This window comes from Hyalella azteca, unplaced genomic scaffold, assembly GCF_000764305.2.
Source record: "Hyalella azteca isolate HAZT.00-mixed unplaced genomic scaffold, Hazt_2.0.2 contig5945, whole genome shotgun sequence".
Taxonomy (NCBI): Eukaryota; Metazoa; Arthropoda; class Malacostraca; order Amphipoda; family Hyalellidae; genus Hyalella; species Hyalella azteca.
The window spans coordinates 280767-307080 of NW_025936119.1; the positions used below are offsets into that span (position 1 = coordinate 280767).

At 38.2% G+C, this 26314-nt stretch overlaps 2 protein-coding genes across 2 annotated transcripts in view; one reads left to right on the top strand and one right to left on the bottom strand.

Annotated features, from left to right (window-relative positions):
- The first annotated feature begins 1780 nt into the window (after positions 1-1780).
- LOC108672768 (egalitarian protein homolog) lies at positions 1781-22578 on the top strand. The gene is made up of 8 exons (XM_047880697.1): positions 1781-3421; positions 15744-15824; positions 16306-16425; positions 16804-16928; positions 17330-17527; positions 17709-17810; positions 18574-18715; positions 19563-22578. The coding sequence occupies exons 1-8, from the start codon at positions 1874-1876 to the stop codon at positions 20019-20021; spliced, it is 2775 nt and encodes a 924-aa protein (XP_047736653.1). The 5' UTR covers positions 1781-1873; the 3' UTR covers positions 20022-22578.
- A 142-nt stretch (positions 22579-22720) lies between these two features.
- LOC108672769 (unc-112-related protein-like) overlaps positions 22721-26314 on the bottom strand; it is a 36679-nt gene continuing 33085 nt past the window's right edge. The window contains exons 12-13 of the mRNA XM_018160500.2: positions 25755-25844; positions 22721-25456 (exon numbers count right to left, since the gene is read on the bottom strand). Coding sequence (XP_018015989.1) covers positions 25346-25456; positions 25755-25844 — 201 coding nt within the window. The 3' untranslated portion in view covers positions 22721-25345. The remainder of the gene's footprint in view (positions 25457-25754; positions 25845-26314) is intronic.

A 26314-nucleotide genomic window follows, 5' to 3' on the forward strand; every position in this document is an offset into this window, starting at 1 on the left:
AATTCTGTTGACCTAAGTACCACATGCCAAGATTAAAAACATTTGCTTATTGATTACAACTTTCAAAAACTGTGTATTTTTTATAATGCTCCTAGCAAACTTTGCATGCCCAATAGATTTTTATTGATTTTTTTTGTAGTTGTTCGTGTCAAAGAGTTATCTTTTATCAACAAACTGCAGCATGGAAATAAATATCAAATGCTTAAATATATTATGAAAAGAAGATTATTTCTTTTCTTGAAAATTTGAGGGTATCTTATGAATGTATACAGTATAGAATAAAATATACCAGGTTTGCCCTTTTTGCCAGTTTTGGCCTTTGGCAGTGAGTTTGTGGCTCAAAAATTGTGTTCCACGGTTTAGAACATTAATTCATATTTCATTGCCTTGAAGATGAAGTTGAGGCTTGAAGTCAAAATACTTTATCTAGTTATTAATGCAATAATTATCAAGTATTGCCTCGAGTCCAGACCTAGGCTGGTAGGGGTAGGCCCTAGTATCTGCCTGGCACTGGGGGATAGATACGTTCCACACTTGCTTGAAGTCAGGCATGGAATATATCTACTTGGCGAGCCATGACTGAATTTTTTGAGCTGTGGTTTCATGGATTTGCCAGCCGTGATTCCATTTCTTCAAGCCGTGATTCCATTTCACCGAGCTGTGAATTCCATATCTGGGCCATGAAAAGCCATTTACGAGGCATGAATTTATTTACAAAGTCCATGCACGTGTTACCCCAAATATCTAATTTTACCCTAAAACAGTCAAATGGCAAAGATAAAATTTGTCCTTACTGTAAGTTGAGCATGTGTTAATGCAGTCTGACCACTTTGACATGACCGCAACAATGTGCGATCTTCAAGAAAATGTTTAGTTGATTTGTTTACATTATGATGTTTATGTTTTTTTTTCTGCAGGATATTTTGGCAGGAACGGTAAAGCAATGCGGATTGCGGAAGTTGAAAATTTTATGAAGTGACAAGTTTGTGAAGTGCAAACTGCAATTTTTCAATCAAACAAAAATTTATGACATTCAAGCCGCGAGATTTCATACCTACTGAAATCCTATATGCATAGTGACAAACCAGAGATTTTTTAGAATCAGTTCATTTTTAATCTCCTCATTTACTCAAGATTTAAACCAATTTCTTATGTATGATAATGCTGAGACATGAAATTGAATCCATGGAAAAATGTGTCAATGATACACACATGAGAAACAAACAAAGTTAGTTTTACTTACGAGAGTACCGCCGAGAACTTGAAGTTTGGTAAATTCAACAATGTTGTAAAGAAAGTTGCTGGAGTGGAACCCAGCAGATCGCTTCCTACGGTCCTACGCTAGATTCAATTCAAAGCCGATTGTTGACACGTCGCGACTGTCAGGGGCATGGTGTTTACTGAAGAATTTTCAAGGTAACATGCAATTTCTAGTCTTGACATAAAAAATTTTCATTACTCTGCAATAATTTCAAAGGTATTCAAGTTTAATTGGTTACGTGGGATAATTATATATATATAGTATGCAAACGTTTTATGTTTAAAGGTTTTTTTGCGAAGGGTAATCATCAGTTCAGTGTGCATTTATCGGTTAACTATAAAATAAATACTTGTGCTTATTAAAAATCCAGATGAATGTGATGATAAATGATTCTGTTAATAAAATTTGCATCTTCTAAATTAAATAAGCATGTTACCTGAGAAACATAAATGTAGCCGAAACATCTAACCTGCAACTGAATTGAACTGATGGCATTCAGACTTCAGTAGAAACTAAGCCGTGCTGGTGGGTGGGTGTGCGCTTGGAATGCTGTAGGTGGTTTGCAAAAATTCGTGTATTTTTGTAAGGTGTTTTTTATTTGAATACTTTTCGATGAATCTGGATTCAAAAGATTACGACCATGTCAAGAATCTTACCCTTTTGTTCTTCCTTGACCGTCTTATGGACAAAGGGGAGCCACGAACCCTGCACGACCTCAGCTGTCAATTTGGTACTAGAGGTTTTACTAAAGAAATGCGGCAGATAGCTGGAGGTTCCCAATCAGGTCTCCGAAAGTTTATGGAACAATATCCGTCCTTGTTCACAATCGATGGTGACTACGTCACAGTTACAAACTATAGCAATGGTGTCCATAACCCAAGTGATCCCGTAGCACGTTTAGCCGGTCGCGATTATGCACAAGAGGCAGTTGACTACTTCATTGGAAAGCTTCGTCAGTATGGGCCTGGCACGGAAGTCCCCATCAAGAGCCTTCTGGGACACAGGTCTCAAGCCTCGCCTGAAGTGCGTCATGTATCAGGCCAACACAGTAAAGAATTCAAAGAATTTCTCATGAAATATCCTGATGTGTTTGTCATTAGGGAGGAAAATATCATACTTAAAGAGTATGAAGGTGCCACACCTCAACCATTTAAGGAGCTTGAACAGCCCCAGGTGGACCCCAGATTGATGCAGCAAGTTATGCAATATTGTGCAGCTGCTCTGCTTCAAGGGCCTCTCTATGTGGAGGCATTGTTTGATGGTCTTGCTTCTGCTTGCCCTTCCAATGTATGGCCTAAAATTTGTCGCACACCCAGTGACCTCTGTACATTTCTGAAAATGCATGGTAATACATTCAGTGTACAAAGCAATTGTGTCCACTTATTGCAACCCCCTAAATCTTTGTTTGATGCAATGGAGCCATTCACAGACCCAACACTGAGTTCTCCTTCTCCAACGTCTTTGCCATCCGTGACATGTTCTCCTCGAATAATGTCTTCAAATGAAGCTTCTTCTCCACCAGTTAGTAACAATCTTCCTCCTGCCATGAGTGAGTCTTTGCCTCCTTCTGTGAATGGCAATTTTGGCCCACCATCATTGCAAAGGCAAAAGAGTTCTCTTACTCTAAAGGAAACTCTAAATGCAGTGAACAAAGGAAAAGATAATTCAAAGAATAATAATGATTGCACCTCACCCAGTCCACCTCCAGGAAATGATGAAGATGCAACTTACACAAATGGAGGCTTGAAAAGTAAACAGAAGAGTCACACTCTGAAAGCTCGTTTGGGAACAATACTCCGTAAAACCATTGCTGATAATGAACGAGAAAGGAGTGGCAATGCCAATGCTTTACTACCCACACCGTCCCTGATAGATCCTGCTAACATGACAGAAGAACAGTGCAGCCAGAGACTGCTGCAGAATACTGAAGTGGTTGTCTCTGTGCGACGTTGTCGGCAAATCACCAACTGGATTTTGGCAACACGCAAACCTGTGGCCCTGGATGGAGAAGGGGTTAACTTGGGTCCTTCTGGGCCAATGACACTTCTTCAGCTTGGTGTTTATACTGGACAAATTTACATCTTTGACCTGCAAGTGGAAAGCCAATTAATGAGTCAAGGAGGATTGAAACAAGTTCTAGAGTCATCTGAGGTTATTAAGGTAAATTTAGCTAATTAGTGATTAAATCATGGTGAATTAGTCTGTGTTGCAAGGCATCTTTTAGAAATCATTATATCTTGTGTTGTTGAAAGGTGATGTCTTTTCTATTTTAATGGGGGTTAATATTTTATGCAATTCAAGGTGCAAATACAATTCAAAATTCACTTTTTAATTCCATGATAATCCCTAGAAGGGAGAATTATGCTGTAACACTATACCATTGTCTTGTTGACATCTTATCAGTTATATAGGTACACTTCATGAAGATAAAAGTCAAGTGCTCATAAAGACTCTGTTCTATACAGCTTCTTATAACGATCTTTATCTGATAAAGTACTCTGTGCATATTTATAATGAATACAATAATAATAATTTAAAATGTTTTTGCATAATCGTTATACAGATCATATGTAAATTAAACTTCTATTTGTTTCAATGTTATTTACGGATTAAAATATGGCTTGCTAAATCGTCCCGTCACATTTCTCTACTCTGTCTTGATACGAATTGCTGTCGTGTGACTAGTGTCTCATATTAGATTTATGAACTATAACTGGAACGAAGTGAATACAGCTTGCACGTTCCATCTGCATTCTGCAAGCCTTTTGACCTTGGGCTAAGTGTGACCTGAATGTCTTGACAGAGTTCGTCAATACGACGACTAGCGTGCGGGGTAACTAGGAATCTTGTAGCACCTCTGCGCCAGCTGAGCACGTGTTTCGTGTAGTCGTACTGTTAATCGAAAGACACAAAATAATGCTGAAGCGCTGCCAACGTACGCACAAGATGTGCACTTATTTAGATGTTGAGCGCTGCCGACATTTTAGATGCGAGCGCTGCCGAAATTTCTCAGGTTTTAATTTCAAACAATTACTTTCCTAGTGCTGGACAAATTTATAGATAATTTACATAGAAATTATTTGCCAAAATATGACTATAGGTTCTCGAAGGTAGTGTTAGGCTAAATTAGCTAACATTTTATTTCTGCATTTATTTTTTTCAAATATCGTCTGATTTTATTCATTTGTAGCGCACGATTTACACAAAGTTTTGTGCTTAAACATTGCATATCACACTTTTTCTCGAAATTACATAAATCTACGTTCAATGAGTACTTACACTTTCTTAAAGTATATTAAATTGACCAAAGCCGCTGCTGCTACTGAACACCCCACACGCATATCGTCATATGACCTTGACAGAAAACCAGTTACAAGATCGACTTGTGGTTCCCGGCTGCAAGCATTGAACTCAAATCGTCCTCTAATCTTAAGGTAAACACCGCTGAGTTATTTGGGCTGTACTTTCATCACGTCTAGTAGGGTTGTAGTGGGTGAGAAACCTCGTTCAGAGGAAACAAGGACCCTTAGGGGGCAAAGGGAGAATTTCCGCTCTATCTTCATCGCACCGCAGCTGTCTGGATAACACGGCGGCACCGTGGCGTTTTGATTACGAGTCGTTAAGTTCGTTCGCGCTAAACGCGTTTCCGATCTTTTTTATGCTGGAAACAATGGCGTCCGTGGATGTTCCTCTCACATCCAACGTCGGTACCCAAACCATGTAAACACAAGCGACGACTAGGACAGTGACTTGGACGTTCACATTTATCCTTTTTAGAGCGAAATTAATGCTATCAGTACAATCGTCTTATGAGATTTTAGTTACTTAACATCATATGTGGACGTTATATGACGCCACATTGAGCATAGATTCATATGACTTATGAGCAATGTTTTGCATATTTTGCTCTGGTTCAATCGCATCTTTAATTGTGGTTTCATTGATACGTTTGACTGATTCATCTGAAACTCTTCAATTTATATAGATGCAGTGTATGTATATACTATACCTACTGTGTTTTGTATAATTCTGGGTGAAATTACGTTCATCCAGGGATCGCTGGGTGAATATGACGGGTGAATATCTAATTCTTAGACAATATTCATTTTAAAAATTGTAATTGAGATTGTCTTGAGAATGTACGAGGCATCCAGCACCGCATTAGTCACGATTTTCAGTTTAACTTTATTCGTAATGAAATCGCCTTTCACGTTCAAGAAGCAGTCTGTTCTTCAATTCATTGCTGTCTCTTAACAAGTCTATCACTATCAGGTTGCCAATGCGTATGGTGTGTTGTGAATGGCCCGTATTGAATTAATATGCCATCGTATGGTGCAACACTTCACATTCTTGAAACGTATCATACCTGCGGCGTGTCAAAGGCACATATACGATGTTGGCCAACTGATATTTACAAGGACGTTGTGGTAAGGGCTTATGGTTGAACTATAGACATTATGTACCGTAGCTACGAAGACATTGTTAACCCTATACATCGGTAGGAAGAAAAATAAATACGAATCGTTACGGAAAAAACTCGATGAAATTCATATCAACATTCTTTTTTAGCGCATTTTCTCAATTATGGAAATGAGGCGCTATTGTGCTCGCCATGCCTGTCCGTCTGTCTGTCTGTCCGTCCGTGGCTTCACGTTTTCGTCGACGAGAAAATGCGCTCATTGTCACTCACTGCAGTGAGTACGGAGTTATATTTTTTATGAATATTGAGTCGTAGCGTTGCACTGTTTCTTGAGATTATCCTAGCGTCATGCACATCGCAACGTTGAGAGTATTTTTTTAGGTATCATTCTAATTACTAAACTTATTGCTCTTCATTACCCCTAGTAACTCAGCCTGAACTTTTTTATACTTTAGTTTACTAAAGACTAAACTTTTTAATTCTTGAATTCACTAAATGCACTTCCTGTGCGCAAAATTAAAATCAGCATTAAGGATCATTTTGCATCAGTTAAGAATACTCAAGGAATTTAAAAGCAAAGAAAACGCCAAGAAAATTCACCATATCGATATTGAAAACGTTTCGGAGTCCAGCTCCATCATCAGTTCGACTAAAACTAAAATGAATAAAATCACTTCAAAAGTCAAAATTCAAAGACAGACATAAAGCCTAAACAAGACCTATCATTATATCGAAATAAACAGGACTAGTTATGAACAACTTAGTCCTAGGGGTACGACAAGAATATAAAATCCTAGCGATTTACTATTTCCAGATTAAATGAGCTAAACGCATTATTGAGACATGGTTTTCGCTTGAAGATAAGTAGAGACTCCAAAATTCTCAAATCCGAGCAGCCAGAAGTGGAACCGAGTATCCTGAAATCACTCTCACTCTTCATTACCCCTAGTAACTCAGCCTGAACTTTTTTATACTTTAGTTTACTAAAGACAAAACTTTTTGATTCTTGAATTCACTAAATGCACTTCCTGTGCGCAAAATTAAAATCAGCATTAAGGATCATTTTGCATCAGTTAAGAATACCTACCTGAGATGTATCATCTCTTTCTCCTTCTTAATCTCTTGGAAGTGCGTAGTACAGTAAACATTTTTTTTGTCGTTGATCGTCAACATTCCAATTTTTTGTGATATCAACGATGACCGGACTTGGCCACCTGCCTGCCTGCACGAGGCTGACCAAATTCTTGTGCATGTGTCGTGCCTAAATATGTCAGTTTTTTTGTTTAGCTTTTTAGCACATTTTCTCATTTATGGAAAAAATTGCACTATTGTGCTCGACATGTCCGTCTGTCTGTCCGTCCGTGACTTCACGTTTTCGTCGACGAGAAAATGCGCGCTCTGTCACTCACTGCAGTGAGTAGTGAGTTATATTTTTTCTTAATCTACGAAATTTGCGTGTGTACGCGAGTCAAAAGACATTTTCGTGTACGGCTCTCTGTATATCTATCACAACTTGAAAATATGGCAGAGCTGGCGGTCGTTTAGTAGACGAGTGTTGGCATTGCTTCCCACGTAGATATACAAGCATCTTTGCGCTGGGATGGTAGCTCATTCATCGTTACTTTTGTATGCATATATAGTATACGTACGGAAGTTAAAGCCTTTCTTTTGATTCTTTCGAATATTGCGCAAGTTTAGTTGAATGTATTTTTATTGACACACAACTGTGTTCACACTCATTTTCTCCACGCAATTTAGAAAACGTTTGACATAAAATGAATGTGATACGTAGTTTTCATACATTTAGATTTAAACCTTTTCCATCCTATACTATTTTAAGATCACTTTTCTATTCCTATTCCCATTTAACTGCTAGTCTGTTCATCTCAGCAGCAATTTTCCGGAGCTAAACTGGCCCCGTTTAATCACGTTTATCCCATGTCGCGTCTGGCTGCTGCCCTGAGCTGGATCACCCCAGTCACGGGATGGAAGTAGCTGATCGAGCTATCAGAGTTTATTTCAGTCTTCGAGAAACAACTATCAGCAGTTTATTTTAGTCTTCCAGAAAGAAACTATCAGCAGTTTATTTCAGGCTTCAAAAAGAAGCTATCAGCAGTTTATTTCAGGCTTCAAGAAAGAGCTATCAGCAGTTTATTTCAGGCTGCAAAAAAGAGCTATCAGCAGTTTATTTCAGGCTGCAGGAAAGAGCTATCAGCAGTTCATTTCAGGCTTCAAGAAGGAGCTATCAGCAGTTTATTTCAGGCACCCAACGACGCCGGCAAGTGAGTTGCCTGGTCATTTGTGCGAGTTTTGCCCGGCTTCTTGCAGCCGACATTACTTTGTTAGTTTATTCCTTAATTCCAAGCATGCTTGCTTTATTCGCAACCAAATAAATTAATTTGTTGCAGTACTGACTTTTTTGTGGCTCACAAAATGTATAAATGTTGCGACTTCCTTGATTTCTAAGAAACTTCTCACATTATTTCTGTAGAGATGATTCGAATACCGTACTGTCGACGATTAGATTGCTTATATATTAAGTAGGGTTTACGTCCCCATCACAATCAAACTTATGTTATGTTTTACACGGTTTCAATCACTTTTCCAAGTAGAAAATTTAATACTTTTAAAAATTTCGTTGTTGTTGCTGTTGTAAACTTGATAGGTTTCCCGATAGTCATATGAAATTCAACCTGGTTTGAATTGCCTATTTTTATGAAGTCAAGTTTCTTTTATACAAATGCTCACGCGAATATGAATCAACTAATCATGCTAATGCTCAGGAATAGTCAATGGAATATATGTTTCTGTAATGATGAGCCATTGTTTATCATCGGCTTTTAGTTATTTTGTGACCAGACACGAACAAGGATGCGAGGGACGATGTCAAATCAGGCACGATGGCCTCTATAACATAGGCCTTTAGTGGCGCGTATCCATGCTACGTTTGCACGCCATCGTCCACAGCTTGCGTCGTCCATTATACCAATGTTTTCCTAACCCTGCCTGAGCTTGCCGTAAATATAAACTTTCTTTCCATACTTTGGTGTTCAGTTATATATGTATATTATATTATTATTTTCTTTTATTTAGACGGATGAAATGACTAGAGCTAATTTAATTCTAGCTTCTATGTTTGAAGCCACTATAACGATATCATGTCACTCGTTTTTACTCAGAATTTCAAAGTCAATAAAATTATAATACATTTCACAATATCTGCTCAGAAAACAATATGGACCCCAGCTACAATATCCGTTAAAAGATTCTATAATACGAGAATGAACAATCAATTAGCACAATCGAAAGTCACTGGAGACATTAAAATTTAGAATTGATCATTAAATGACATGGTATCAAGCAAGCTTATTTATGTTAAATTTTAAGTGAATAACAGCTATTGGCGGCTTTCAAACTATTCTAATTCAAAATAATTTCTTCATTGATGCATGGAGCTAAGCTCCGAAATGTTTTCTAGAAAGATATAGTGAATTTTTGGGGCATTGTCTCTGTTAGCAAACTCTGTCAAGTAGCGATTAAAGCAGTCGAATAACTTTAGAATACCGTATATACTTTTTTAAAGTGTTAATTTTCAATTTCTTATGCCATAAATTGTACATTAATTTGTTCATGTACAGAAATTATTACTGATTGATGTAAGTTTTTCTTAATATTTGGGATTCAGTAAATCGCAGGGATTTGTTTGCGTGACGGTCGAGCTCTCACCGGGCCTCTCATTCTTGCGAGCACTTCACTGCTGGCCTGGTTGTGCTATAATAAACAGAAAAGGAAGCTTAACTTTACCCGCTTTGTGACTCGCTTTGGGCTTGCGGATGCTGTAATAGCTTGCGTCTACGGTTTAATTCGTAATATATCAAGTACCGTACGCGTTCGATTCACTATCATTTGAGAATATATGTTTCAAAATGATTGCTGGTCCATACAAATTTTAATAGATGAGTGTTAATTATTGTCTAATTGCTTCGATTTGAAAAGCAAGTTAAAGTTGATTACAATTCATTACCCCCGAAAAAAAACCAAAATGCCTAAAAACCAAAAATAACCCAACGTTCAAGGACAACCAAAGTTCGATTACGAATGGGACCAACGGTTTCAAATTAACTAGAAAGGCAAAATAGGCCGCCCGGAACTCAGTGGCCCCGGAAAGTTGGTTTCGGCGACAAGCACTGCGGCATGGTTGCCTGATTCGGAATAGAACGATCATCGTCAGGATTACCCTTTATATCCTAAAGAAGCTCAGAGCGGGTAGCATGTTCGATACTGGCAATCTATAGCCCCTGCGTGTGACCCCTCGCGTGCCTTGTTTTCCCGCGTGTGTTGCCCACAATGGTGGGTGTTTAATGCAAGTCTCGGATCAAAGGGAACAGTCCTCTAATAGTCAGTCCTTGGCCGAACTCTAGGTGGCTGGTATCACGGATATTTAGTTGATATATATTTATTATTTTCAACTGCTAAATAGCACTGATATCTTGGAAAACAGCGAAATAATTCGGTGTCTATCGTCGTCTTCATCGTTCAAATCTCAGTTCGTTTCTTAATGTTCTAATCTGTAAACCACTGCGGTCCTTGGCTATTAAATTCCTTGCAGTTCCGCGTGCATCTTTTTTTCTATCGTTAGTTGCAACTATTACGCCCTAACTTATTTAATATTGCAATCTTCTATTTAGTCTGTTATAGTTTATAGGCTGTAGTAAAATGAGTTTCATCTATTTTTCTCGACGACCGAAACGGTTTTTTTTACTCGATTGCCAGGCGTTGCGTGGGACAGAGCCTCTGGAAACAGTTCTGACCCGAGTCACGATTAGCCGCGACAAAAATGTTCCCAGAATTTTATGTTGCATCTGAGTTAACCTAAATCATCGTTATTTAACAACTCCTCATTAGATATGATCTCTGTAAACAAGTCCCATAATTCTGTGAAAATAGGCTCGGTTGATGCAGGCGACATCAGTGACTATATAATCAATCACAGTTTGTGATAATCAAGTTCCATACATGTGACAGTGAGAATGACTAGTCATCCTGTACTAGTGCCGACGGTAAACAGATCCTGGCTGACGGTCGATGGCTCTGCTCTACACATTCGTGCCCCGAAATAAATTGAGATAGGCTTCATATATTCGACCTGTAAACTCGACGCATGTTCTGCTCTCTATGTGGCTCGTACGCTGCACTGCTGCCAAACTCATCTTTCAAGTCATCACCTCTCGTGTAGATGCACGTATTTGTTACGTAGGTAATAAGCATAAATATCGTATGCTTCATTTTAATCGGTTCGTTTTGCCTGCAATCAAGTCTAAAACTGCAGGTGTGATTTAGTCTTCTTGAAATCTTGTTTATATTAATCTATCAACTGATTTTTCCCATATGCATGATGTCTTTCGTGTGTTATGTTATTCCTTCCGGTAGTATTTAAAATGCGTCAAATGATTCATACATTGATGTACTATGTTTACAAGTCGACTCCAGTCTGAAGTTTCATTTTCTGTGTTCCTGCAATTGCCCCTATTATTCTGTCGTGTGCTGATTGCTTGCGGCGTTAAAATTTGATCGTGCTGGAATTTCTCACAGCCTTCACGGAGTGTCCGGCTGCCATGTACAGCCGTGCTCCAGTTTTTTCTGCTGTATAGTGGAGACCCTCTCAGCCTATGTTAGTATTCTTAGAACGTATAGACTGTGTCGAAGAACTGGCGTCTCCATCACTAAGCTTATGTATTAATTTGGGGCTAGGTCTATTTTTACAGAGCATGTCAGTGTCAACACAGTCTACGTACGTATTTATCTGTGGCTATACGTCTGTACTAACTGAACCTATGTGTGTATTCGCTGACTTCGTCTGAATTTACTGCGAGAATGAATGCATTCATTTAGGCTACATCTGTATCTACAGAGCGAGTATCCGTATCTACCGAGACTTTTTTGTATTTAGTGTCAGTGTCGGTATTTACCGCGGCTAAATCAGAATTCACATAAAACAGTTCAAAGTCATGGCAGAGTCACTTTATACATCTGTATCTGCAGAGCCTACGTCTGCCGTTCCGTCTAGATTATGGTTTGCATTTTCCATTTAACGGTAATGCATTTTTCTGATAGTTATTTTCGTTTAAACCCTGAACTATTGTCATTAAATTGCTCATTGTCTCAGAAATTATATCAGTCGGTTTTCAACCTCTGTTTATAGAGAAATTAACAAGTTTTTATGTGAGATTTGTTATGTTAAATTTTCGTCGTATGATTAGAAAAATATACCTTTTAATCTGAATTAGAGTTAGCCAAATTTCATGAATTATTCCGTTCTGTCTAACCTTTCATGCGTGCATTTTGTGTTAAATATGGCGGCAGGAGAAGTGGCCGGAAGGAAGTTAGTGGAGCAGCGGTGGTGGCGAAGTCATTGTGGATGGAATTTGCTGCCGCAGCTGCTGTGGTTAACAGCTGCTGTGTGTCTTTCCCCGCACAAGCTCATTAATGAAAAGATATTTACGAGTGAAACTAAAACCAATTTAAAGTTGTATTAAACAGCCCCAGTGAGAATATTGAAATTTCAACAGCATGTTTTTGCCTCAGCCTACTCAACGGCAATGTGAACATTTTAGTTAAATGATTACTGATTAGACTTTTTTGTGTCACAATTCTACCATTAATTGTGTAATAATTGATTGTCCACTTTTATCTGCGTTTGACATCATTGTTGTTATTGTACATATAAGTCTACCGCCTCGCGCTCGCTGTGTCGTCACCGAGACTTGTTTGTTATTTGTCACTAAGAGCCTTTCAGTGTTGCCATCCTTGGCTCTCTATCTGGCGCTTAGCATTCTCCTATTGTGGTAACAGGAACGAGCGTGAGTCCTTTGACTGTAGCGCTTCTGGTCAGACTGTCCTATGGAGTGCGCACGAATACGTCTACAACTCGGTCGTTAATTTGATTTAATTGTCGGGCAATTTTATGTGGGGAAATACGCAATTAAGGTCTTCCAGATTTTTTCGTTGAATCAGGCCTTTGATAGAAAAGAAATTATATTAGGATCTCACAAGTTCTTGATCCTCGGTTTATTGGTCCGCGTTCAGAATTAACAAGTTTTTCCTCGCGGACATGAACTTTGAGATGACCTTGCACCTCACAGGCGTCGTGCATTGTTTCTGCAAGCTGCTTTAATTACAACGCTTTCTTCCGTTAGCGATTCGTATGTTGCTCGACAACTGCTTTCGTCATACTCGACTACTTTGCGTTGCTAGTATATTCAGGTGATGTCTGGTCCTTACCTACTTCATTTCACCGGACCTAATTAAAGTAAAAGCAGTAGAATTTGTTTCAATTCCTTTATACTATTAATTTGATGCTGCCATATTACTTTACTTGTTCAATCTTACCATGATTTTAAACCCTGATCATTACCTATGCTAAAACACATTTACAACGCATTTTCCTTTCATGGAGTCTGTGTCGTTTCTAATGAATTAGTACGTATTCTTCTTATTTTTTACATCGATTGAGCGCTTGTTCGAGACGTACGTTTCGTGTGTTTAGATATCAAGCACTGAACTGGTCTCCCTGTCAAGTCGCTTGAAAACGTTCGTTTGCAAACTGTTCTGCATTTATTTGTTACAACTTTTTACATCGAGTTGTAGTATCCTACAATTTTTCTTTCATCGAGTTGTAATATACTACATTTTTTTATCGAGTTGTAATATCCGGTCTGGGAACATATGCTCTTCCTCGCGTTGGACTCTCCTTTTTTTTAATTACGGGGTGACAAGAACAGCATGTAACCTGTCCCATGTACTTACGCACCTTTTGCGAATATATATTTACATAAATGGACTACCTGCTTTACTATTAGAACAATACGTAGCTTAGAAGATGCGCATAAATATCTTGATTTTTCTATAAAAATAAGGATTGTTTGTTTACCGTCGTAATAGATGTAAGCCACTAGGTCTAGTAAAACATCAGTCTTGAATTTATGCAGCATAATATTGTAGGTAATGTTTGTAACGTGTTACTTGTGTCTTAATAACGACATCTTTTATATAGTGTTCTGACAGTTATTTCCAGGGGAACCTATTTTATTGAGAATTAGTTGCTAGAAATAATAAGGCTCCCAGTAGAACTACGTGCAATAAAATAGGTTCCCCTAGGGTCGGTAACTATGGATAGTATCACGTCAAAGTATATGGCTTGCTTGCTGCTCAGCTTTCTGGCCTCTGGACGCGGTGTGGCTTACCATTAATTTGAATGCTGTACAGTGTACACCTCATCTAACGGGATGTCGTGGGTGTCTGAGTTGGACTTTCTAGTTAGCTGCTTGGCCTGTTTTGTGGATACCTTGCTGTAGTGTTGAGCCGTCAACCTGATGAATTGACCAGAATATTTGTTAATGCTTGTTTGATGGACATTGACGTCTTTGCCACTTTTTATCTAAGAAAATTAATATTTTAATTAATTTGGAACCACACTATTGGAATTTGCTCATGTCCTTCCATGTTTACTGACCTTAGAAACAGTGTATTATTATTATTATTATTACCATGCTGATCTTAAAAATGGTGTATTATTTCCTCCATTCTCATAATCCCATAAATATAGTAAAGTAATAATTAATCATTAGAAATATCAGCACTTAACGCTAAATCATGTGTGTAGTTGTGGTTTACATGCATTATCCCGTTGTTCCGGGCTTCACTAGAACTCTCCTGCATCCACATTTCATGATCAATGTGTAGGTACTGTCCAATGTGTGAAAGTAAACGTGCTAAAACTGACTTCTGTTTCAGAGAATGTTGAGTCGTGAATACTTCTACTGCCTAAATTTGCATTTACCTGTTTCTCATGTACTAAATTTCAGGCACAGTTAAGTAGACGGCTAATTCCGAAATAAAGTCTGACCTCACACTTTTGATGCATTATTTCTCAAGACTGAGTTACTTTCTGGAAGCTACTTTAAGACATCACACTCATTCGAGTTTATACCTTCATTAAGACCAATTACACTATTAGAAAACGGTGAAAAAACGGTCACACTGGCGTTCTAATGGCCGGTCGCCCCGTGAAAATAAACTGTTTCGCCGTTTTTATCAGACGTTTTACGGATTTCTAGTGTTAAATTTGAATAAAAACGGCGACACGGTGTTCCTTTTTACGTGCCGACCGGCCACTGAGACGCCGGTAATACCGTTAACGGTAATTTTTCTAACAGTGTATGTACAAGGAATAGGTATTTCTTGACATGGAAATTTGCGTATTGTGTGATTGTGCTTTGTCTACAATTTGATAATTTTTATAGTCGGTGATTCAGTGTTGAACCTATTGTTGCTTTCTGCATAACTTATAGCAACATCCGTGTTCTGTCGAGTGAGTGTCGACATCATGTGAAGAAGTCGTCAGCCTGAGAGAGCCCCTGCAAGTTGCTGCGAGCGGCCGGAGGCGGTTGTGCCCGCGGCTTACGGTCCGCACGGAAGCTACCATCATGTCGGCAGATTTCACGCGGCTGAAGCTTCGTCATAGATTTGTGACGTTATTCATCGCGACCATTTGTTTCCTCAATATTCATCGCTTTTTAAGCAGGCTCTACTGGGTGTTTTTTAATAAGCTCTATTTGAATTGGGTGGTCTTACATAGGTAATAGGTATACTGACATCATGCTACGAAAACAACACCTACCTCGAAATAGAATTTATATTTTTGTTTATCAAAGGTCTTCTCAAGTCAATCACAGGCTAAGCTAGAACGGCAGGTTGTGTTTAACCTATTTTTCCTTTTCGAAGAAGCATTCTACATTTCTGCGAAAATTCCTGTCACAAATAACTGGTGTAAGGCGTGCTGCGTCCAACTAACACGAATTCATCGCAGGGACAAAAAAATGACGCAAGATACCAGAAATTAAACAAAATTAAAACTCAATTTGCCAATATAAGCATAAAGTGTCGCCTGTGACGGTATCACCACTAGCTTGCCAACGTTGAGTACTTCTATATTTCTAGATGTAACATTTGATTGTAGTAACAAGAAGTTACATTGTAATAACTTTTATTAATGATGTGCAGGTGACCCATGATTGTCGTGGAGATGCGGGAGCTCTGTACAACCAGCACGGTGTTACTCTCGCCAACGTCTTCGATACTCAGGTGAGAGCTGTTGCTAAAAACTATAAAATTCATCATTCATCCTTTATTATTTATATACATTTACTTCATTAATACGAGAAGAGGTTATTCTCGTACGTAATTGTTAGTGCGTCGAACATTTTGGAGTAATACTGGTGTTGAATTTGATATTCAGCTTAACCATTTGTCCAATTCCAGTCAAAACACTAAGGTATAAGTAAAATTTTTAAATGATCATATATACACCGTCTAATATGTTAAAAGTGAACGTGCGCAAACGGGCTTCTATTTCAGAGAACTCTTAGCCGTGAATTTTTCTTCTCGCAGTGTATACGTATACCGTATCTACGTTTACAGTACTAAATTTCAGGCAAAATAAAGCAGACGGCAAATTATAAATAAATTCTGTCTTCTAAATTTTTGTACTTTAATGCTGAAGACGTTTAAACACATTCAATATATTTTAATTTAGATTTTATTGTATGTATTTTGCGCATTGCAGGCGGCGTATTCCATCTTGCAAATGCAGGAGACTGGCAAGCCTGTGTTCAAGGTGAAGTGCATCTCCCTGAATCATCTTTGCTCCTTGTACAACGCTCCCGTCAACCCTCGCAAGGACCAGGTGAGTTGAAAATTATATTCACCTTCTTTTATGGCCACCTGAGCAGGCTTATTTTGCCGGTAATTTGCTAATGCAGTCATTTACCGCAGTACAAATACAAAAACCAGTTCTTTTCGCGGGACCCAATTTTTTTCTTCACGTATGCCTCCTTTTTATTTGGGAATGTACACATATTTTTCATACTTATTGTTTTCTACGGATTAGAATAAAACCTTCCACCTTCACCTCATATTCATGGCTCTAAGTTGGTACCAATAAGATATAACGTCTATAATGCATGTCCTCTCTCCGTGTATCCTGTTTGATAATTTAAATTATACGCACTGTTCACAATTCTTCATTCATTTTTAATGGTTAAACAATGAATGTTTCCTGCAGATGAAGAAGATCTACCGCCGTGACCAGCGCTTCTGGTCCCGCCGGCCACTGACGCAAGAAATGATCTTATACGCAGCGTACGANAGAGTATATATTTTGACCACAAAATATATATCCGAACATCGGTCATTCCAGATTTGTAGAAATTATTACTCCATTTATGACTATAAAACGCAGAACCGTTCAATCTGTTGACACTTTAATAAAGCTTTAATTGCACAACGATGTATAACATATATTATTTTCGCCTTCATATAAATAGTTATTGAGTGTGGAAACTCATGCTCGAGAGTTTAATTTAGTTTCTGTTCTGGAAACTTTCAAGCAACTGGAGCTTATCACGACTTTCTCGAGTCTTGTTTCACGCTGTATTTTTATTACAATAACAATTCTGTCCCAGAACTCTGTGTAAAATAATTCCGATTCTTCGAGTAATTTTCAGTGCTCATGTTTCCCCATCAGGCAATTTTGTGCCTCTCAAAATTCATTTAGACAACGAAATTCATTCAGAATTCATTTTTTGCAGACGTCTGGAGCCGAATCTGATTGAGCTGTTCGCTGAGCTGTGCGAGGAGCAGGTCTTCTGGACCATCTGGCCGGAGGAGGTGAAGGAGACGAAGCGTCGTAGGAAAATGGAAACCGAAATAGAGGAACTCAAGACACGCCTTGCCAACACGCAGGCCAAGAGCATCGTACTTTCCAACAGGGAGATCAGGCTACTCAGGTACATTGTTTCTTTGCAGGATATTGAGTAGGAAATGATAATGTTTATTCGCAAAATGCTTAAAAATGAATCGAATTTATTTTCTCGATGCTAATTTATACTAGACCTTCTAAGGAATGCAATATAATTATATATAATAATAAATATTAAGGAATAGAATATTTTTATAATTCTTTTTCAGGTATCTAGAGCTCAGTGATGAGGAGAGGGAAAAATTGGAGGGCTCGTCTAAAGTCGTCAAGAAACTCGAACGTCTCCAAAACAAGGACAGCAACAACCTCAGGTTGTTTATTATTATCGTGTTTTCTTTATCTATTCGGGAGGAGCGCAGATTACAGATCTATACAGACGACAAAATTGCACATGCATCTCTATGAAAGAGGAGTATTTTGAGGCCGTTACTTTCGAATAAACTCCCAGCTCTCTTTTACTTCTTCTCTGTTTTTGCTGTGGAATGGTGAATTTAATATCTTATACTACGGTTCATGAATTCTGTGATTTTTAACAATATGTAATTCATTGTTACCTTGATCAATTATTTCCTTGGCGATTTTTTCCCTGGAATAAATTTCATGCGTTGGAATTTTTCTTATCATCACTATTTCAAATACCGACCACTTCTTTCGATGTCAGATACACACTTTAGCATTAATTTAATTTTAGCATCAATTTTACACGAGCGTCAGATACACACTTTAGCTCAACAAAATTTATGAGGATCGAACGTTTTCTCATGGTTCTCGAAGGATAAATGACCAATTTGTTTGTGCATTGTGTCCAGTTTTTACTTTATTAGTTTCTATGTCTAGTTTAGAATATGAATCCAAAACATATGTTTCATTTGAATGTGCTGAATTTTTTAGGTTTATTTAAACTAGGATGTTAATGACCTTACCTTATGATGAGATTGGGACTTCCTAGTCCCCGGTCACGGTGATGCGCTACCTTCGTCGTCTCGTCGTCCTACGTCTCCGAGTCGTCGCTAGGCAGGTCACCCCGCCCTCGGGTCCCGTGCTAATGCCTGCTACATTATATGTTCTCCACAGGGACAACTCTCCCGACAAAGAGGACGAGGACGACACGGAGTTCCCCAGCATCAGCAGTCTCGGGTCGGGAGGCTCAAGTGGTTCAGGCGGAGTCTTCTCTCCGCGCTCTGAACCTCCTTCCCTCTCTGAGCCCCTCAAGCAGGTACAACGCTTTCACTTTTCATCATTTAACAACAATTTATATAACCTAATTCATAACTGAATAAGAATAGCTTAGCAATATCGACGCTGAGGAATAGGTCGAATTGGCCTGTCGCCGATTCTTACAATGTTCTTAACTTGTCTCTTACAGATCTGAGAACTGGCCTTTTGACCAGATCTATTTAGATAATTTAGATTGATGTGGAATTTTCGCGCTATTTTTCCTTAACAATTTAGAAAATCAAATTTATAGCTAAATGAATGAATGAGAATGAAAGTAATTCCGCTCAGGTTCCTCAATCCCATGACTTATTTTATTTTTTCTTAATGAATTCTTTTATTTTTGATTAAACGTTTGAGGTAAATGCGTCTAGTCATCGCGTAAATTCTGCTTTTACTCTGACCGAAAAACGTGTGAATCGATGTTACTTCTAATTGTAAGTTAAGTTATTAATGTGCTTCTCCTGATCATCTAATACCTTCTTTCATGTATTTGCAAGGTTTTGATTATAATTATTGGAAAACTCCTATGGCTCGAAGTGTAGAGTTCTGAAAATATCGCGTTGCTCTCTTGTTGCTTGCGAATGTTTTTCCGCAAATGATTTTGTAAACAACGAAATGAATCACAGTCGTAAGAAGCTGGGTCGCCAAAGAAGGTAGATTGTGGGACATTTATTTTTTCTCTCAAGACGCTGGTACGTGCATCTAAACTACGTATGAATAATAATATAATACTCGACAGCAATCTATCTCATTGAATGCCCAAGTGATTTCTGGAAAGTATTTCGTGCTGTTCAGATTTCACGTGTTCTTCTTGACTCTTTGTAACGTTCAGTTTCTCGCTACAGGAACCGACGTCACTGACGGACAGCATGGTGATGGTCGAACACGTGCTTAATGACCAGACGATGGACAGACTCGAAAAAATCGGCCGTTTGGAGTCCATCTTGTCGGCTGCGACTTTGGACAGTGACCCTGGGGGCGACTGCGGCCTCCAACTCCGGGGGCCTAGTGCCGCTGCCTCGCCAGTACCACCTTCGACGTATGGGGATTTAATTATTAATGACAGGGACTGTTCATCGTCGGCACAACGATGCTGCAGCTGCAATTGTCACTCGACTGTGTCACGGTCCGTTGTCACGTCACCGGTCTACTCTCCTGCCATGAGCCCGTCACACTCGCTTCACAATTACTCCCCGCGGAAAGGGGGGAAGGTGGACTCGCACTGCCAGACCCTCAGCACTGGGGATATCGTTATCACTAAGGTCTATTTTCCTGATGGTGATAACTCTAAGGACTCAAGTTAACTTTTTCTTGTAATCTCAGGGTCGCATATGTTCTTATTTCCGTGTGGACGGGTGAAATCTTCGCTGTTCACCCAATCTCTTAGTAAAATTTTTTAGAGAAATCAGTGATTTGCCGTATTTCTTATCATGTTCTGTACCTAGTACGTTGTATGGCTTCGTTCTATTTGCTTAAACTAAACAATGCTTAATTTATGTCCTTGACAAAATCAGCGGACATTTTTGTCTCGTTATGAATTCTCGGCAATTTTTGCTGAGTGGAACAATTATTTTAGCGTAGTTGTAAGACGTCACATTTTTTAGAAACTCGATCTATACTTTTCGACCTGACAATCCAACTTTTCTTTTTTCAAGACAGTTTTGAATAGTTTTCTTTCTTTTTTCTTATTGAAGTCTTTTCTATGCGGTGATCATTGTTATCTTTTTTGTAAGTCTAAAGACTTTCAGGCAATAGTTGCGTCCATAATCTCAGCAGGATAGAATGTAGTTTAGCTTTTCGGATGCAGAATAACTGATCTTGTTTCTCTATGGGATACCATGGACAATAGCATATTTATAAGTGCTCTGACAATCACATTTGCCGCGTGTTGTTACCCAATCTGTCCTTGTTGAGCCTGTCAAATGCTTTGGCGGGCAATAGCTGTAGTGCAATGCCGTGTCTGTGATAGCCGCATTAGCGTTCAACTTCTTAGATTTGTTCATCTTCACGTTTCTGTCATATATTCACTCATGCTTTTCCTGTAGCAAATTTTGTCTCTCCTCCTTAATTGCTTTATTCTGGAATGCTCTTAATCCTATAAGGTTTACTTTACACCAAAATTGGATTATTGTGTCCCATAGTATTTTTTTAAAACCGTCACCGTCAATAGAATTTTGACGTGTATTGGATTTTAACTTTTTAGTTAATTTTTTGAATGAAAATTTATCAAAACTTATTTTAGTGATTGAAGCAACTTATTTAGATACTTTGTGCTTCTTCATGCTCTAATCATTTTGTGATTTTCATGTAGTGGCACAAACTCAAATATTAATGTAATGGTCGGTCACTCTTGATCATCACAAGCGTCGCCGCTCACTCACTACGCTGCTGCTCACGTACGAAATATCAACTACAACGAATGTTTTGCCTGCACGGCGCCTTACCTATATTATATGTTTTAATCTTGGCGTTCCTCATCCTTCGCTCCTGAAATAAAGTGTCTTCTTCACTCCGGCCATTTAGAACTAATAGCTGTGTAGCCTGTATTGTAACCTTTATAGTGTAGCTTTCTCTTAGATGACCTTTACGCATTTGCTGATCTAGGCTGGAAAATATCTTGATTTTCTCGCTGTTTTTATAGTGTTCGTACTTTCATAGATGCGTGGTTTTTCGCACCCTCCCTCATTTGTCACCGAGCCTCTGTTATGTGAAGTATAACTCACATCTGTTGTACTCCTGTGAGACATCGTCGATAAATCTGGCAATACTGAGTCGATAAATATGGCATCGCCTAATATGGCAATACTAAGAACAGTTGAATTTTGTAAAGCATCGACTGACATCACTTCCTCAGATGAAGTTTTTCGTCCAGTTGAGATATTTTCGTACCATATACAACACTTGAAAATTTTTTTTTGAAATGACCCATTGTGATCACCTACCTACATTTGGTCGCTTCGTTCGGTCACGTTTCTGCATCGAAAAGAAGTGTCGAGATTACCTGGTGGTTATTTATAAGACTGCTTCTCTCATTGTGTAAATTTTAAGGCGTTTTCTATACTCGGCCTATGCTGCCACGCAATTTCGTGTTCGATCACCTAAGACCGCATAATGAATTGATCGCTGTTAACTCAACGAATTACACCTTAGAAGATTCTGCTCGTAGTATTAAGAAATTAAGAGTTCATCGTCCAATATATTGTAGTAATCTCTCGTTTAAGTGATATTTTTCTTACGTCATTAGATGATCGCTTTTGTATGGCTTGCAAACTTTTCGTCCCTTTTACTTACCTATGCGGCTATGCGTTCTTGTCAGAACGCAGATTAGAAACCTAGCTCTTGCATTTTTCCTTGTCTTTTCAGCATCTTGCTGCACGTGGCATAACATTGCTCGTGAAGCTTCGCCCGGATATATAGATTTTTTTACTCCAGATGTAATGGTTGTGCCCTCGGTATCGATGTACTTGATTAATTTTCAGTGTTTCTCGAAGTTTGAAAATCTAGGATCATGAACAGTATGCCTTGTAATTGAGTTTTCCAGGCATGGATTCGGAAGTCATTTTTAACAGTAAAGTACACTTATAGAATAGGTTTTAACTCTTGCAATAGCGTTACTGTTGAACCCGCATTGCCGTTTCGTAATCTTAACTCGTAGGTTACAGTTTTAGAAAATATGATATATTGGCCTCTCACGTACTTCATTTTATTTATATTTTTAAGCTATATATTGAGATCCGCGATAGCTTATATCTTGTGACTAATCAAGCAAAAATTGTGTTGATTATTCATCGAACTTATGTACAATTGTACAGCTTGGTGTGTAAGTTGTACATATGTTTAACCAAGTACACGGATAATACTTAACTCTTGCTTTGCATTGCACCCAGTGAACAATGACGAGTTAAATTCGATAAATATTACAGTGAATAATCCAACTTTCGAACGATATCATTGGTTTAGATGAAATGCTGGAAACATCTTGATATCAATGAAACAATTGTGAGTCTGTAATTAATAGTTTACTTATATGACACGGTCAACATTAAGTAGATTTTGAGGTTTAACAAGAACGATGCTAGTTGTAACACGTCACATAGATCACCATCGATGAGGCTTAGCAGTAATATATCATACGCGTGCAATGTAATGAACCCGGTTACTCTTGCTTTGATTTTCTGGACAATTCTCATGGTTCTACCTCAAATCTGAAGACGGATAAATGCTTCCACAAACGTGAAGAACGAAAGATGCGTTAGCTGTGCGCTGCCAACTTTCTTTTTGCCCGTATATACAAAGATGTGGGAAGGTTGATTCAGGTCTGCTTAGAAATCAAACAATTTTTTTGATATTCAAATTGACTCATATTGTTACGGAAACATCTAAATTAAAACGAATTCCGGCAATTCATCAAATCGTATCATACTCCGTGTTATCCATATTTTGCTCGAGGCAAAAATTAAAGTCCCGACCGACCGACCGACACGACGAATAAAATAATTAGATAAATTTTCAGAGTTCAGGAGTTTGGTTTACTTCGCGGCATCTGACATTAACACATCTTAAAATATTATTTCTAACTACTTTAGTTAAAGACACCCTCGTTACGACACGAAGAAATTACAGAATAGGGAAGCACTTGTTTGAGACCAAACTTCGCGCAGAGTTAAATGCCGACTGAGCTCATGCGGGGCGCCATAGCCTCATGAATGAGTTGTCGAGAGCAGCTCGTGTTTCTCTTTAAAAGCAATAAAACGGTAACGGTTCCTCCCTTTTCCTAAGCTGAATGTAAGATAAGTAGGGACAAAAACCATAGCGTCCTAGTAAGTAGAAAAAATACAGCATAAATAAAGCGGCTGGGAGAAATCACGTCACAAGGCATCTCGGAATTACAGCTTTCAACTACGATCCTCATGACATCGCATGTGCAACTCAGATGAGAGGTCTGGAAATGCCCTAAGTCATATATAAGCAAGATTAATTGCACATCAATATAAGTTGAAAAAATTGGTGGCAAATGATACATCCCTTTTTGTGTTTGTATTGTTGTCTACCTAGAATGTAGATCGAGAATTATTGTATACAAAAAATTTATTAATACAATTAAAGGTAGAACAGAACAACCGCGATGAAGAAGATGAGCAAGAAAACAAATTCCAAACAAACATTATTTGGATCGTGAAAATATATGCAATACGAATAATGGCCAATGTTAGAATCAACAACAAGCAAATAGCAGATAAAAGAAGCACTTCTGTATGTTATTTACATTATTTACACAACTACAAATACCAGCACGGTTTTGAGTGCATGAACGTCGAATTGGGCTAAAAAGAGTACTTGGAACCCACACTCGCATGACGTACGAAAATTCATCAAATTAGCACGAGATTAAAATAATAAACAAACGACTGCGGTTTTACAAGCTATTCATTTGAAGTGACTAATCAGAGGCACAGGCATAACATTTAATGGCATGATTTTTAGAGTACGAAAATTGCACATGCAATATTTGCTACAACTTTTCACCCATCGGAATATCATTTAAATAGATTTTACAAGGATGAAGATCCAACAACTGTAGAGAGTCGTTCACTACGGTCTCCAGGATTATTCTGACTGCTATCAAAGTGGAGACCAGAACACAAAAAACTGAGCATCCGAAAGATGAATCAGGATTGTTGGACAGGCTACGGTAAATATTTTATAAACATCATTCTAAAAGTACCCCTAAAATGGAAGTAGCACGAGTCGTGAAGAATTGAAATGTTGGCACGAACATTGAGGCACTGATGCAAAGGCAGTACGGTACGTTTTAGGACGACACTATTGAAAACCTTAATACATATTAAATTCTCATAAAATTTAACATTAAAGTACGACTTCTTGTTTCGTTTAGGCGCACGATTCTGAAACCTGAATTGTAAAAGCGTACAGAATTGTATTGTGGGTAAACAGAAGTAAGCATTAATTCATATTTCAGCCTTAATAGAAGTCAAGTGTTCATAAATAAATTTGCCACAAGGACACTGAGCAGCTCGCAAAATTTGCAGAGCATTTAAGGATTTGAGTAGACTTTCAAAAACAAGAAACCAATGTTATAACTATATTATTAAACCACGCAAACGAATGGCTTCACTTTGTCGTTTTAATTACTCTTACCTTAGCCTATAAAGCGCATTTACAAAAGCTCACAGTTCGATTATTAAAACGCACAAATATTTTTAAGCATTTCAAGAGTTGCTAATAAATTGTGACCGAAGCAAAATAATATATTTCACATGTAATGATCTTTTCGCTGCATATTCAGAATCAAACAGTATCCACACTCAAATTTTAGTTCTGAGCAGAACACAGAAATATTTAACACAAAATAAATGACCGTAAGTTTTCCGAATACAACAAATGAGCAGAAATAAAAAAAAATAAAAATTGATTAATAATAAGTTTTAGTAGATAATTTAACCGGAGTTTGCCCATAAAATTGAATGGAATTTAAATCTGAGTACGCGTATCAGTGTTTGGGAATCCATTCCAATTTCAGGCACGAACGTACTTATGAATAAGAGGAAGAACTTTTCGGCTCAAACATTTGAGGTTTTAAAATAAAAGATGGTGGACAGCTGTGGGCTCAGGCCCAGCCGCCCGTCAGTTTGTGGAAGAGTTCGTCGTCCAAAGTTTGGTTGGCGTCTTTGGTGCGCATCGACAGGAAGATGTAGCCGCCGATGAACTCGTGCACCACCTGCACACAAATTCACCAATCAGGCTCAAAAGTTCACCAATCAGGCTCACAAGTTCACTAATTAGGTTCACAAGTTCACTAATCAGGCTCACTAGTTAACTACATATATGAGCCCTGCCCTGTGTGTTAAGTTAATAATTGTTTAGTCTGTTTTAATGATCACTTAAATTTGAAGTCTTACTGGATGAACTTGGGACCTGCTCACCTCGTACGGTTTTAATTTCTCCTTTGTTAAGGAATGCTATAAAATGATCACGTATATCACCAGATGAACTTTCATAATTTCACACTCACTCACCTTGCACTCGGCAGTGAGGCAGGAGAAGGTCAGGCTCTCGGACTCGGTCTGGATCATCATGTGCTTGGTGCCCCAATTCACATTCCAGGCCTGAGTTGAAATGATTCATCAGAACTTTCATACAAAAAAAAAAAAAAAAACTTTACGTAGTATTTTTTAATATTGTCGCAATTAAAATCAACTTATAATAAATATGAGAGCCAGTCATTTCAGAGTCTAGAAAACTAATAATTCTAAATTTTTCTTGACATTTCAATGATACGACTGGCACATCTGTTACCAAAACAAAATCGATTCACATTATTTATGTTGATGTAAAGAGTTAGAAGTAGTATGAAGTAATAACTTTCTAGCATAAATCATCAGATAGAGAGTTCATTTTGCTTCAATTTACTAGTCAAGAGCAAAGTGTTTCTGAAGATGATCTTGAATGGACATTGGGGTTTTGATTTCAAACTCATCCATGCTTGAAAATGTTGAAATTTTTAGTTCATTAGTCACTGTTGGAATTTTATTGAAAAAAGCCTCGTCGAGAAACTTTTAATACAAAAGAAAATCAG